This window comes from Oreochromis aureus, linkage group 20, assembly GCF_013358895.1.
Source record: "Oreochromis aureus strain Israel breed Guangdong linkage group 20, ZZ_aureus, whole genome shotgun sequence".
Taxonomy (NCBI): Eukaryota; Metazoa; Chordata; class Actinopteri; order Cichliformes; family Cichlidae; genus Oreochromis; species Oreochromis aureus.
This window is the reverse complement of record NC_052961.1, coordinates 6,514,420-6,526,871: the sequence shown is the minus strand read 5'-3', so window position 1 is coordinate 6,526,871 and position 12,452 is coordinate 6,514,420. Positions and strand designations below refer to the sequence as shown.

Below are 12,452 nucleotides of genomic sequence, written 5' to 3'. Positions count from 1 at the left end.
GGCTAATGACAGACAGTTGCTGTTATGTGGGCAGCTGGAGGTTTTAGCCTGATGACATGGGGTTAAACAAACAGACCTGCATTAGTTCCCTACACAGCCTGTGCCCAACCCCTATAGGTGAGGCACGTACAAACAGAAACAGTACTTTCCCTTCCCGCAAACTGTGCCTTCTTCACACACGTATGCACGCAAACACTCATGCATGCACATCTGCGGCACTTCATGGCTTAAGTTATATTTTTAGACAGCGCTGTGATATGTCAGTGTGATAGCAGCAGTAGGTGATGGGTATCTGCTTCCACATGGTTTTCCTTTCTGCCCGCACCTTCCCACTCATACTTTTTCAGACTTGTTTACTCTGCCACAGTGTGGAAATGCAGGCTGCTCTGATAGCAGCTGTGGATCTGATATCGGAGGCTTTTGCTCTTCCATGCTGTGGATTCAACTCTACCGTTTATTATTCTTTCCAGGAGCTTACAGTTCTTTGCATTGCTCTAGGCAAACAGGGGTAGTGACCATGTTTCAAAAGTTTGGAGTTTGTGAGAGTAAACCAGCTGGTTAATTAATCCAGTCATCAATAGAAAAGTGTACATGTGATTAGTGGCACTATCACTTATTGAATACCAAAATTGCAGCACTGCAGAGAGAGTACATATCTATGGATGGTTTCTAACTGGGAGGATAAAAACATGTAAGAGTGCAAATGCTGTAGGAGAATATTAACACAGGAAGTTAAATAGTTTATTAATTTACACTAAAAAGTGCAGTAAGCAGAAAAAAATAAATTAATCAACTTCTTTTGGATATATCTGTATGTTTTATTCTAGACTGGCTCTGATGTTGACATCAAGGCTCAGCGTGAGGCCAAACCACCTATTGCAGGACTCCCTGTTGTTATATGTTCAGAACATTTTCATGTATTCATATTTGTCTGACTGTAAACAGGATTAGACAAAAACTATAGGATGGTTTTAATGAAACTTGGAGAAGTGGGGCATCCTCAAGAGAACAATGCTTATCTCTTGGCTAAGTTTGAATTATACAAAGGCTGTGACTAAAATCATTCATTTATCACTCATCGCCAAAATGAAGGGGAACTAAACACTATCAGGCTCTACTCAGATTGTTTTCTTGGCACAGTTAAAATGTGACACCAAGGTGCAATCCAAGAAATAAATGTGAAGCAGGAAATGAGGCGAATACAGACCACTGTCACGCTAAGAGATCCAGGCTAAAGTTGCATGACCAAACAAAAATTCAGCATCCTTCTAAAGGAAATAAAAATATTCCTATTATCATAAATTTGTGATTATTTTTTCAATAACTAACATTGCATGTAAAAGGCTGCCAGAATATGGAGTGTTTGGCCAGCTTAACACTGTTTTTGGATAACCAAACATCAACCTTCAGGGCTAAAAGAAAAATGATTGGGGAGATGCCAAAAACTGGTTGGTTGAGGCTGACTTCAAAAACAAATCAATCCATAATGACTCCCATATTAAAACGTTCTTTGTTACATAATTTTATAACTCATACACCTTAATGTGGTCTAGTTTGAGTCTTTAAATGTATTTGTGCTGTTGGTACCTTCTAATAGATTATCTAGAGGGAGCAACCAAAATAAGTTTTTATCTGACTAATATGATTTGATAGAGACTTCCCAATCAGTCTCTAATATAGTTTCGTGTATTATTAAATTCATCCATACAGTTGATGGCTGCAGTTTACTAACTAATCTTCCAAGCATTAGTTGATCACTCAGCACTCGATCATTCACTGTGGTCCCAAATATGGTCACCTCGAGCTAAAAAAGAACGCACTAAAACAATAATTTTCTTTAGGGGTCACAGCAGATCATCTGCCTCCATCTCACTCTATTCCTAGTATCCTCGTCTGTCACACCAAGCCTCTGCAAGTCCTCCTTCACTACATCCTTGAAGCCTCTCTATGTTCTTACTCTTTTCTTCCTGCCTGGAAGCTCCCTATTCAACATCCTTTGTCCAGTGTACCCACTTTCCCTCCTCAGCACATGTCCAAACCACCTCAGCCTTGATAACTTTGCCTCTAAAGCTTGATCTGAGCTGTCCCTCTGATTATAATGAACCCACGGTAGACCCGACCATATTTTAATGCTTTTCAGCATACTTTCTTTATTCCTGGTTGCTGTGTCTTACAGACACGGCTGCAGCTTTTCAGCCGCCAGCTGAACACACACCAACAAGAACAACTTTCAATTCAATTCAATTGAGTTTTATTTATATAGCGCCAAATCACAACAACAGCCGCCTCAAGGCGCTTTATATTGTAAGGTAGACCCTACAATAATACATACAGAGAAAAACCCAACAATCAAATGACCCCCTATGAGCAAGCACTTTGGTGACAGTGGGAAGGAAAAACTCCCTTTTAACAGGAAGAAACCTCCGGCTCAGGGAGGGGCGGGGCCATCTGCTGCGACCAGTTGCGGTGAGAGAAGGAAGACAGGATGAAGGACATGCTGTTGAAGAAAGCCAGAGATTAATAACAAGTATGATTCAATGCAGAGAGGTCTGTTAACACATGTTGAGTGAGAAAGGTGACTGAAAAGGAAATACTCAATGCATCATGGGAATCCCCCAGCTAATCCTCCCAAAATGACAGACAGAACCCAGTTCAGACTTTAAGCCGGCGAGGCGTCATTATGAATGCCGCTCAGTTGCGTCCGCCTCCCCTGCAGCGGCACCGCAGACCACACCCCGCCACACTGATATGCTCATTTCTAATCCAGTCCATCCTAGCTTGACCTCATATCTTTGTCAGTGTCACTGTCTCCAAACCATACACCACAGTGAGCCTCACTAGCATCTTGTAAACTTTTCCTTTCACTTTCACTCTTTCAATGCAAAGTCCAGAAACCAGTGGATGATGTCACAGTGGCTACATCTATTTTTCATATGCAGTCTATGTGGATGACATCAGTTGAGGTTGCTTTTTTGTGCACGTGTATGTGCAAACTTTTCCACATGCCAAAGTGTTGGATGAATTAAATTTTTGACCTAACAAATTATGATCAGTCGAGCCACCTGAGTTCACAAAGATGATGAATGTCTTCACTGAATTTCCTGATAATCCATCCAACAGCTGTTGAGACTTTTTACTCTAAAAAGTATAATTTTTTTATCCCGTGCAGATAATTTTCATAGATGAATAAAATGTGTGGTAGTCTAGCCAATAGGCGTTATTAAATCAGAGTTAGTTAAATCAGTAGGTTGTGGAAGGGACACCATATTTATTTTGATGGATTGAATACACTGAGGACATGTTTTGAATTAGAAATGATGGACACAACAATTACCACAAAGACATCTATGAGAACAAGCATTTAATGGTTGATCCATTTATCAGACACATGTCTGCGGTTTACATTAGAAACTCTAAATCTTCCCCTTATTTGCTTAGCTGTTCCTAATAGTGCCTTATTTTAGAAATCACTGATCAGGCTCATCAATCAGGGAGAAAACACCCAGACGTTCCTTTCCTTCTCGGGGAACCCACATGCCAGTCAGCTGGAGGAATCCTCAGGCTTGTGGTTGAGACGAGGGGGAAGAGGAGCAGACTTGGCGGATCAAGGGGTTTCAGGCTTGGAGCGGTAGCTGCATTCCTCCATGTCTCTCTCTTCTTCTGCTGATGTCTCACTCTGTTCTTCTCTCGCTTTCCCCCTCCATCCATCTCCATTTCCTGTTCCTCCAGCCCCAATGGGGTTGTCAGATGGGATCATTGATGTTTCCCTGATGTCGTGGCCTCCGAATGCCTGTCCTGGCCAAGCTGTCTGTCTGCACTGTCCCTGTTGTTTACCTCTCATCCCACACAGGTGCTAATAGTAATAATTTCATCTGGCTTATTTTGCTTTGGGTAATGTATTACCTATTCAGTCTGCATCAGTCATCAGTCAGAGCCTGTTTGAATAAAAGTACAGCTCCCTTCACAGTGTCTTGCTAAAGGCTGATTTGTTTTTCTTTTCTGGACGTCATCCTGGTCATATTTGGATTTCTTTTGACAAGATGAAAATGAAAGGTCTTCAGGTTGCCTTTTGTGTGCTAATACTATATGAAAAGAAGTGCAGTGGGAAGAGTTTACTTTAGGGAAAAAGAGAGGATGTACAAGTAAGCATTCAGAAGATGTTGCCCACTGAGAGATAAAAGAAAACCATAATGTCATTGTGGCTCTTTTCTCTCTTGCTCAGTAGTGTGTTTCTACAGTAATGGATGTGCAGCCTAGAAAACAGATAAAAATCTTTAGTAATTACCTCTGAGTCATTCTGTGATCTTATCCAAAAGTTGGCCTGATAGTTATTACTGTTGGCATGGTGAAACCTGGAGAAAGGCGCACACACTGTACATGCAGACAGATGGAAAGAGAGAGAGAGGGAGAGAGAACACAACACACCCTCAGCAGACGCTGACAGGTATCCAAAACAGATGATCCTCACACCCATTAGCATGTTAACATGGATAAAGAACCCATTTCAAACTCCTCTGGAAATCTGAAGGCTGGCTTTCTACTTTGCAGAGCTGCCTAGATCTAAATCTGCCACTGTGTGTGACGTGCACGCTACCTGCCAGCCCGTTTAGCATAAATGAATTATAAACGGACATAAAAAACTAGGATTTGCAGCCTATTAAATCATTTTAACCTTGTTATTATAAAGTGAAATCAGACATTTCTTTTCTGTCTTGGTGAGAGACGAAGCTTCACATCCAGCTCGGTCTGAGTGGAGCTGCTGTTTCGACACAGGATGGAGCCGGTGAAGCTGTGGCTGAATGCCATTTAAAAACTTCTATTTGAGAAACATATACCAGTTCTGATGTGTTCATGCCATAGATGATATATAAAAATAGATGAGTGGAAACTCTGCATTTACGACGCCAAGTCCTTAAGCACACCTTCTTTCTAATGACCAGCAGGAGGCGACTCTTCTAGCTTCAAAAAGAAGCCCAGTTGGGTAGAATTAGGAAAACAACCCTTGGTTCTGCTCCTCTTTGGCCTCTGCACACACTTTCCTGTTGAATTATAGTCTCATTTGTTACTTTGAAGTCTTACTTAAAACAAAATGATGTTTAGTTTTTTTAATGTAATGAGGCATGAAAAAAGCCGGACAAAGACGCAGACTAACAGCCCCAACTACGCACAAAAACAGCAGAGCATTCATGAAGTCGAGAACAACCGGACTCTTCAATATTTCCAATGTTTATCATTGTCTCTGTTGTCTGACAAAGTATGACCAAAAATGGGTTTTGTTGAGCAGTTTCTGAGGCATAAATGGCAAATAAACTACGCACTGTTTTACCTCAAATCCTCATTGAACAAACCTCTCAGCTCTCTGAGGGGAAAATCCCCCGCTCAGCGCAAAATAGCCCCTCAGTGACGCTGGAGGCATTTCTGTCATTGGCCCGTGGCGATAGCAGTATCTAGGTGGTGACTGATCAGCAGCTGCTTATAAACCGAGTGGAGGTTTTTTCCCCCAGAAGTTTCATTTTTTAAGTGAGTTAAGTGAGCTACAATAATTCAAACAACAGAGACAGTTTGACATTTTCAAGTTAAGAATTCATAGATAATTACCAGATGGATAGATTAAATCTGTTTTTTGCTTGGTAATGTAAAAGAAATTTTAGGATATTAAAAAATAAACCATTTTAAATTTTGACTTTAAAGTTGATCCACTTTAGAGTCACATTTACAAGGGAGGTAATCATACAGCTGTTGCATACAAGTTAGCTTAACTTTACAAAAAAGTTAAATGTCTTTTAAGTATTTGAGCTGTGCAAATGCATGAAAAGTGGTCTGTTAGTGTGCAGCTGACATTAAATGTGGAGTTTGGAGTTCATTAAATGTAAACATTTAATAAACATCACCAGAGTGTCACAGCACTGAGGCCTTCCCAAGACAGCCCAGACATGTGATCTTTCCAGCATGTCCCGGGTCTGCCCCAGGGTCTCCTTCTGGTTGGAAATACCCACACACCTAACCTAGCAGGCACCCAAGAGGCGTCCTTGTCAGATTCTTAACAATATCAACTGGCTCCTTTCACTGTTGAGTGATTGCCGCTCTACTCTGAGCTCTTCCCGAATGACCTATCTGCTCATCAAATCTCTCCGGCTGAGCACACCCTTTGGAGGAAGCTCATTTCCGCTTTTTGTATCAGTGATCTTATTTTTTTGGTCGCTGCTCAGAGCTTGTGGCTGCAAGTGACGATAAGGACGTAGATGGAGCATTAAATTAACGCCCAGCTCTCTCTTTACTGCAACAGCTTTGTCATCACTGCAGACAGTGCACCAATTCATCAGTCTATCCCTCACAGATACTCAAATGCCTCAACTTATTCCCAACCTTGAGCGCTTCATTCTGTTGTAAATGAGAACCATAGCCCTTAAGTTCTGAGATGCAAATTCTTATCCTGGCCCGCAGGTGATGAGGCCGTCTTTTAACAGACTCAGCCCATGAGTCTGTTTTACCTTTATTACTTTGAAATCTGTGTATCTTCCTGTTTTTCTGACTGCTTGAAGCTCCAACTGTCAAAAAAAATTATATTTATGTCGATGGGAAGCTGTTTGTGCCGTTCATTAGCTCATCTGTTAATCGTCTGTTAATCTGTTATCTGTTAATCAGTGAAGCTACCTGGTGCAGATATCTATTGTGACCGGTGTGCCTGTGTTTGTGCAGGACTACCCCAAGAACAGACATCCGGGGTGGAGCCGAGGATCAGTGGCCTACCATGCAGGTGAGAGATTTTAACTCAGTTTCCTCTTTTTTTCTTATTAACCCCTTTCACAGAAAGAAAGTCCTGTGTGGTTTGTTTTTCTTGTTTTTTTCCTCTCGGTGTGGAATTACCCCCGTAGTCATGTTTCAGTGGAATACATAAATTGGATTTACTTCCTCTGAAGCATCTTTTGCTGCCTTTAGATGCCAACATCACAGAGGGCCGACTCGGCTTAATGTTTAAGGTGCCTAACACAAACAGAGATCAAGGAGGATTGTAGACACAAAGGCTGATAAAACAGACGGTGACAGCATCAGAGAGATAAAACGGACCAAATCTCTGTTTCTCTTTATCTGCTTTTCTGTGGGAGTTCGGTCAACTTTGTAAGTGATGAACCAAAACCCGAGTTTAGTTAAAGTTATCTTTATCTCCCTTTGCTTCCACACACACGTTCAGTCTTGATTATTTGTGACGACAAGCCTGTGAACATTATCTATCCAGGCATCTGCACAAACCCCCACAGTTCCCATTCCAGGCCTCAGCACCCCTCACTAACAGCGCTAAGAGATTAGCTATCAAACGCTTGTGCCATGATATGGGAATAGAAGCAGCTAGGTAGGTGGTTGTTATTACTTGGTGAAGCTACTGTGGGTAGCCAGCTCTTTATCTGAAAATCCAGTGTCACAATCCAGATCTTGTTAGTCCTTATCTGACCAAAGCAGTTACGAGCTAGCTGGCTTTTATCTGCTTTATTTTGTTCTGAAGCATCCCATTGTTATTCTTTCTCAAAGGGGGTTTCTGCTGCTCTTATTCTGAATGATTCACCATAACACACTATAAATGTCACTTTCCGTTCATGTTTTTCCACCACAAAAAGCGTAGGATTTTATTTTTAGAGGAATGTTTATATACTTTATTCCATTTGACCTCCAAATAAGCTATCAAAACACATTTTCTTGTTCAGTCCGCACATTCCATTTATGTTTTGAGTTAATGTTTATAGTCTTAAATCCCCATATCCCTTTGCAGATTCCATTTATACTTAGGATTTATTAATAATAATAACAGTTGATGCTATGCATCCTGCCGGGGTCTGTGGATGATGCCTCATTGCTGAGTGACAGACGAGGCCTGTCTTTCACAGAGGCTCACTGTGCCAGTCCCAGAGGTCTTGCGCTGCGGTCTGCCTGGTTTGGCTGCTGTGCATTGAACACCACAGCAATGTGCACGCCCCAGTAGAGCTCGCATTAATCTTATTTGTTACAGACTAAAATGATGTACGTGGTTTTCCACGCTGTGCATATGAGGTTTGCTTTCCATGCTTGGGTTAATGTGTAGACTCTGATCCAGCAATTCAAAATCAACAGTCAGAGCCTCTTCTTCATGTCTCCACGCATCCAGGATTTTCACTGAAAGGCTCGTCAGTCTCAAGAATTGTACATGGATACCGTTGGCAGGGTGACAAAAGTAAAAAGCAATATTTTTTAGAGTGCGTTGATGGTTTTCAAACATTTTGTTTCTAAGGGATACCAAACTACTCTTGCTGGCCTTCTTTACTGAATGTGAGACATATAAGGCCCAAATGTTTGACCTTCATCCTCACGTTCTAGTTGTTTGTGGTCTGCCTTTCTTCCTCTTCCTGATTGTGTCCATCTCAGGGCAGACTTTTGGTCTGAAGATGTTGCATATTCAGTGAATACACCCATTGCAGAACACCTTGATTGGTTGGTAGAACTTCACATCGCTGTTGTAGAGGCTTATCTTTGTGTTCTGTGTAAGCTGTCTAGATTTCAGAATGGAGCTGAGCCTTCTGAAAGCATCCTGTGCTTTATCTAACCTATCCTCGATAAAAAGTTCCACCTTAAAGTTCAGGGTACACCTGTATTCATATGTGAACAGTTCTTCCTTTAACTGTCAGATGACACATTACAACAGCCTGACTTGGCCTAGCATAAAACTTCAGTGAGTGTGTCACCACTGCTTCAGCATATGCCACGCTACGATCAACTTATTAAACTCATAGTTTTGTCTCAGTTTCAGATCAAGTGATCATGTAAAGAGATGTTTGGTTTCCTGTTCTCCTTTTCCAACATCGGAGTGCTGGTGGCCAATGCAGGGCCAGTTGCATACGTTGCAGTTTTTCATTGGACATTGGCTGCTTGTCCACTCATTTCAGTTCAGCCCTGACCATTTTCAGAGGAGTTTTCCCCCTTTGTTAATCAACTTAACACTGAACTATGAATCATACATAAAAAACAAAATATTAAACATAAAAATGCATTTAGCTTTGTGGAGTCACCCGTATTATGTATTCACATAACAGCTTGACAACTTAGGAAAGAGCAAATTTTAAATTGTATCTTTTGGCACTTTGCTACTAACAGCCTGTCACAAAAAACAGAATTTGCTCCAATTTCTTTTGTTGAATCTATGAAAAATGCCAAAGATAACCAAAGTTTTATGGGCATAAAATAGTATTTTTGCAACAACAAGGTGATTTCCAAAGAGCTATTAGCTGGAAACTTGGCATATCTCAGAATGTGAGCAAATTAAAGAAACCAGAGAAGTGGAAGACCTAAAAAACTATCTACGGGAGATTATCAGTATCTGAAAGTCATGAAACAGGAAAACAATCCAGCAAATATCTGAGATAGGACCAGATATACATCTGATGTTCAGTTGTTCCCTGAACTGTTCACTGAAGCCTCATCAGAAATGGTCTCAGTGAAATGGTGACTGTAAAGAAGCTTTTCTCAAAGAAGGGAAACGGGCTGAGGTATGCCAAATTACACAAGAATTGCCCTGAAAATCAGTGGAACATGATGGAGGCTCTGTCATGGTTTGGAGCTGCATTTCTCAGTGATGTGTTAGGGGCCTTGTCAGAACAGTAATTATGAATGTAGAAAAGTCCTGTCAGATTTCGATCCACCATTCAGTGCCATCTAGAAATTATTGTTTACTGCCAGTGCAGTAAAAGCATAACTGTGTAGAAAAACACACAATGTAACATCATCAGTCATGGATTCACCTCTCCAGAGCCCGGACCTCAACATTATTGAAGTAGTGTGAGATCATCTGGACAGAGGACAGAACAAAAGGCAGCCAGCATCCAAAAAGGAGCTTTGAATGTCCTCCAAGACTGGAGAACTATTTACAAGGACTACTTAATGCATGAATTTAAACATTATCCATATAAATTTAGCATTCAAGTATAATTACGAATCACTTAAGTTTTAATTACATTTTCCTGTAATGAAACCACATTTTAAATGTTTGCACTTTGCATTGCTTTGCACTCGTGCAGTGTTAGATTAGTATGAACAGTCTGTCAGACTGTACAGAACATGGCTACAGCTGAGTGGATATATACTGTATCAGTTTACTCTGACAAAGCAGACACACTCTTCTACATCGAAGTGCTGCAGAACAACACTGGTTTGCACAGCTATCATCTGCTTTCTTTCCACCTTGCTTGTTTAAAACTTCCTGTCACAGAAAGAAGGGAGGGGTTGCTGTAGTTGCATGTTTCCTTGTAACATAAAACAACAGAGAAACAACTGTTAACTTGTGGTGTACATTACCAAAAAAAAAAAAAAAATTAGTTTAAGGCCTAGTAACGTTTTAATTGTCTAGTTACTCGTCACACGTGTCCTTGCTTTTAATCGAGGGTTGTTTTCATCTTCATGTTTCTTTATTACCATTGGACTGCTGGAGCATTGTTCTGAGATAAATTAGACTTTTTTTGTGAGATCCATTTATATTCTTAGCATTTTTTTTGTAGATCTCTTGGTTTGATATTGAATTTGAGTTTGTAGCGGGCAAGAAGGATGAAGGTCTAACAAAATAGGGTCTACTCAGTTCCACAGAAGGGCATGTTTCTGCACAGAGGTGTGTCTATTATTTTATGGTTGTGTTTTTGTATTAGCCCTCAGTACCTGAACCAGCAAATATCTGCCAAGTTATTCTTGGCAGGTCTTGGCTCCAAAAAAACAGTTAAAGCTGATATCTATACTTTGATCAGTGCTGTTTTTCTCTGCATTGGCAGTACAGGTGTTTATCATTAGCTATTAAGAAGAAGGTAACGCAGTAGATTGTGTGATTTACAGGAAAAATGGCAAATTGCATCACACAGGGTGACATTTGTCCTTTTTGTATAAACTTTAATAAACAATTTGTCACCAGAGCTCTGTTTATTTTGACCTGATTTATGGTACATTCCGGCAGACACGCAATCAGTGCTGAGCTACATCACATTTGATGCGTATTATTGACTTTTGAGGCTGTTATTTTAGTCCTGATAAGTTCCAGGTATTTACACAAACTGTATTTTCCAACAATATCACTGCTTCTTTGTACAGCTTGTATAGTTTGAGAGTTCTTTGCCCGGCGCTGGTGTTACAACGAGTGTTTGCATTGGAATTTTGCCCAGTGTGGACCTCCATCCTTCGTGCTTGCTCCACACATTAATTGGCCATGAGGTCCCTGTGCTGTTGGTCCCTGTGGGCCCTGTCAGGAGTAACCAGCCATCCAACCAGTGAGTGCTCCTCAGCAAGCCTCATTAACCCTATCAAACCCCCCCCCCCCCCAAACACACACACACACCCCTCTTCCAAACACCCCTCCATCAGTGACTCACACGTGCTATGACTCAACACCCGCAGCTGAAGGTTGTGCCTGACCACCACAGCCACCATCCATCCCGCTCAACCACGCCGACCAAGATAATAGGGCTCAGTCTAACTTCAGTGACAGGGTTTAATCTGATTCAAGCTCAAGTTCTGCAAAAACAATTATTCAATAGCAACTTGTTACGTAAGGGAGATAATATCACCCTCTTACCTTGGGACAGATTAGATTTGGATGGCATTGTCTGTACCACTTAGGGGCACAAAGAGAGGCTTGTAAATACTGTCTGAATCTAGGCTTTGTGGCTATAATTCATTTCAGTTAATTTCAATTTATATTGTGCCAAATCGCCAAATCACAACAACTGTTGCCTCCAGGGGCTTTACATTGTAAGGTAAACACCATATAATAATACAGAGAAAATGCTATACCACACAGTGGAATTCATTTGCAATAATTTATCTGACATATTTATAATGTTACAACCCAACTCTGCTAGGGTTCAGAGGGGGTAAAAACAAAAGAGTCTCATTGGGGAAAATCGGAGTCGGAAAAGTTTTATTACAGAAAAACCTCAACAAACTGAAAAATAATAGCGGCATTGACTACAGCCAAGCAACCAATACAAAACAAAACAAGGGGGGGCGTAATAATAATAACAGTGAGTTATTCTGCTCATTCCAGCTTCATAATTTTATTCTTGTACTCTCTTAGAGTAGTAAAGTAATGAATCACATTTCAAAATAATCCTTATCCCTGACCTCGGTGCAGCCCGTCAGGCAGAACCCGCATGTCGATGCTTCAACTACAACGGGTGTACCTGAAGTGTGTGGGAGTATAATTGCTGGTATAGTCATCATCAGGAACAATAAACACTCACTCATAAGGCAAGCTAGCCAAGCCTTGATTAACAGACTAGTTAGCTCGTTCTTACTAACTTTGTTCATATAGAGCAGGCTTATTACTAAAGCAAAGATCAATGCCTCTTAAATTTTGATGCTGAAAGCCCACCTCTCTCCCATGATATTTTCATAATGTGATGTGATTGGCTGAACTTTTTAGTGTGAGCAGTGCAAGCAAAGTGTATGAC

At 40.9% G+C, this 12,452-nt stretch overlaps 1 protein-coding gene across 2 annotated transcripts in view; it reads left to right on the top strand.

Annotated features, from left to right (window-relative positions):
• Positions 1-12,452, top strand: part of spryd3 (SPRY domain containing 3) — a 71,685-nt gene that overhangs the window by 39,221 nt on the left and 20,012 nt on the right. For both annotated transcript variants that reach the window (XM_039604702.1, XM_031725729.2), the window contains one exon: positions 6,700-6,757. In XM_039604702.1, the coding sequence (XP_039460636.1) occupies positions 6,700-6,757 (58 nt within the window). The remainder of the gene's footprint in view (positions 1-6,699; positions 6,758-12,452) is intronic.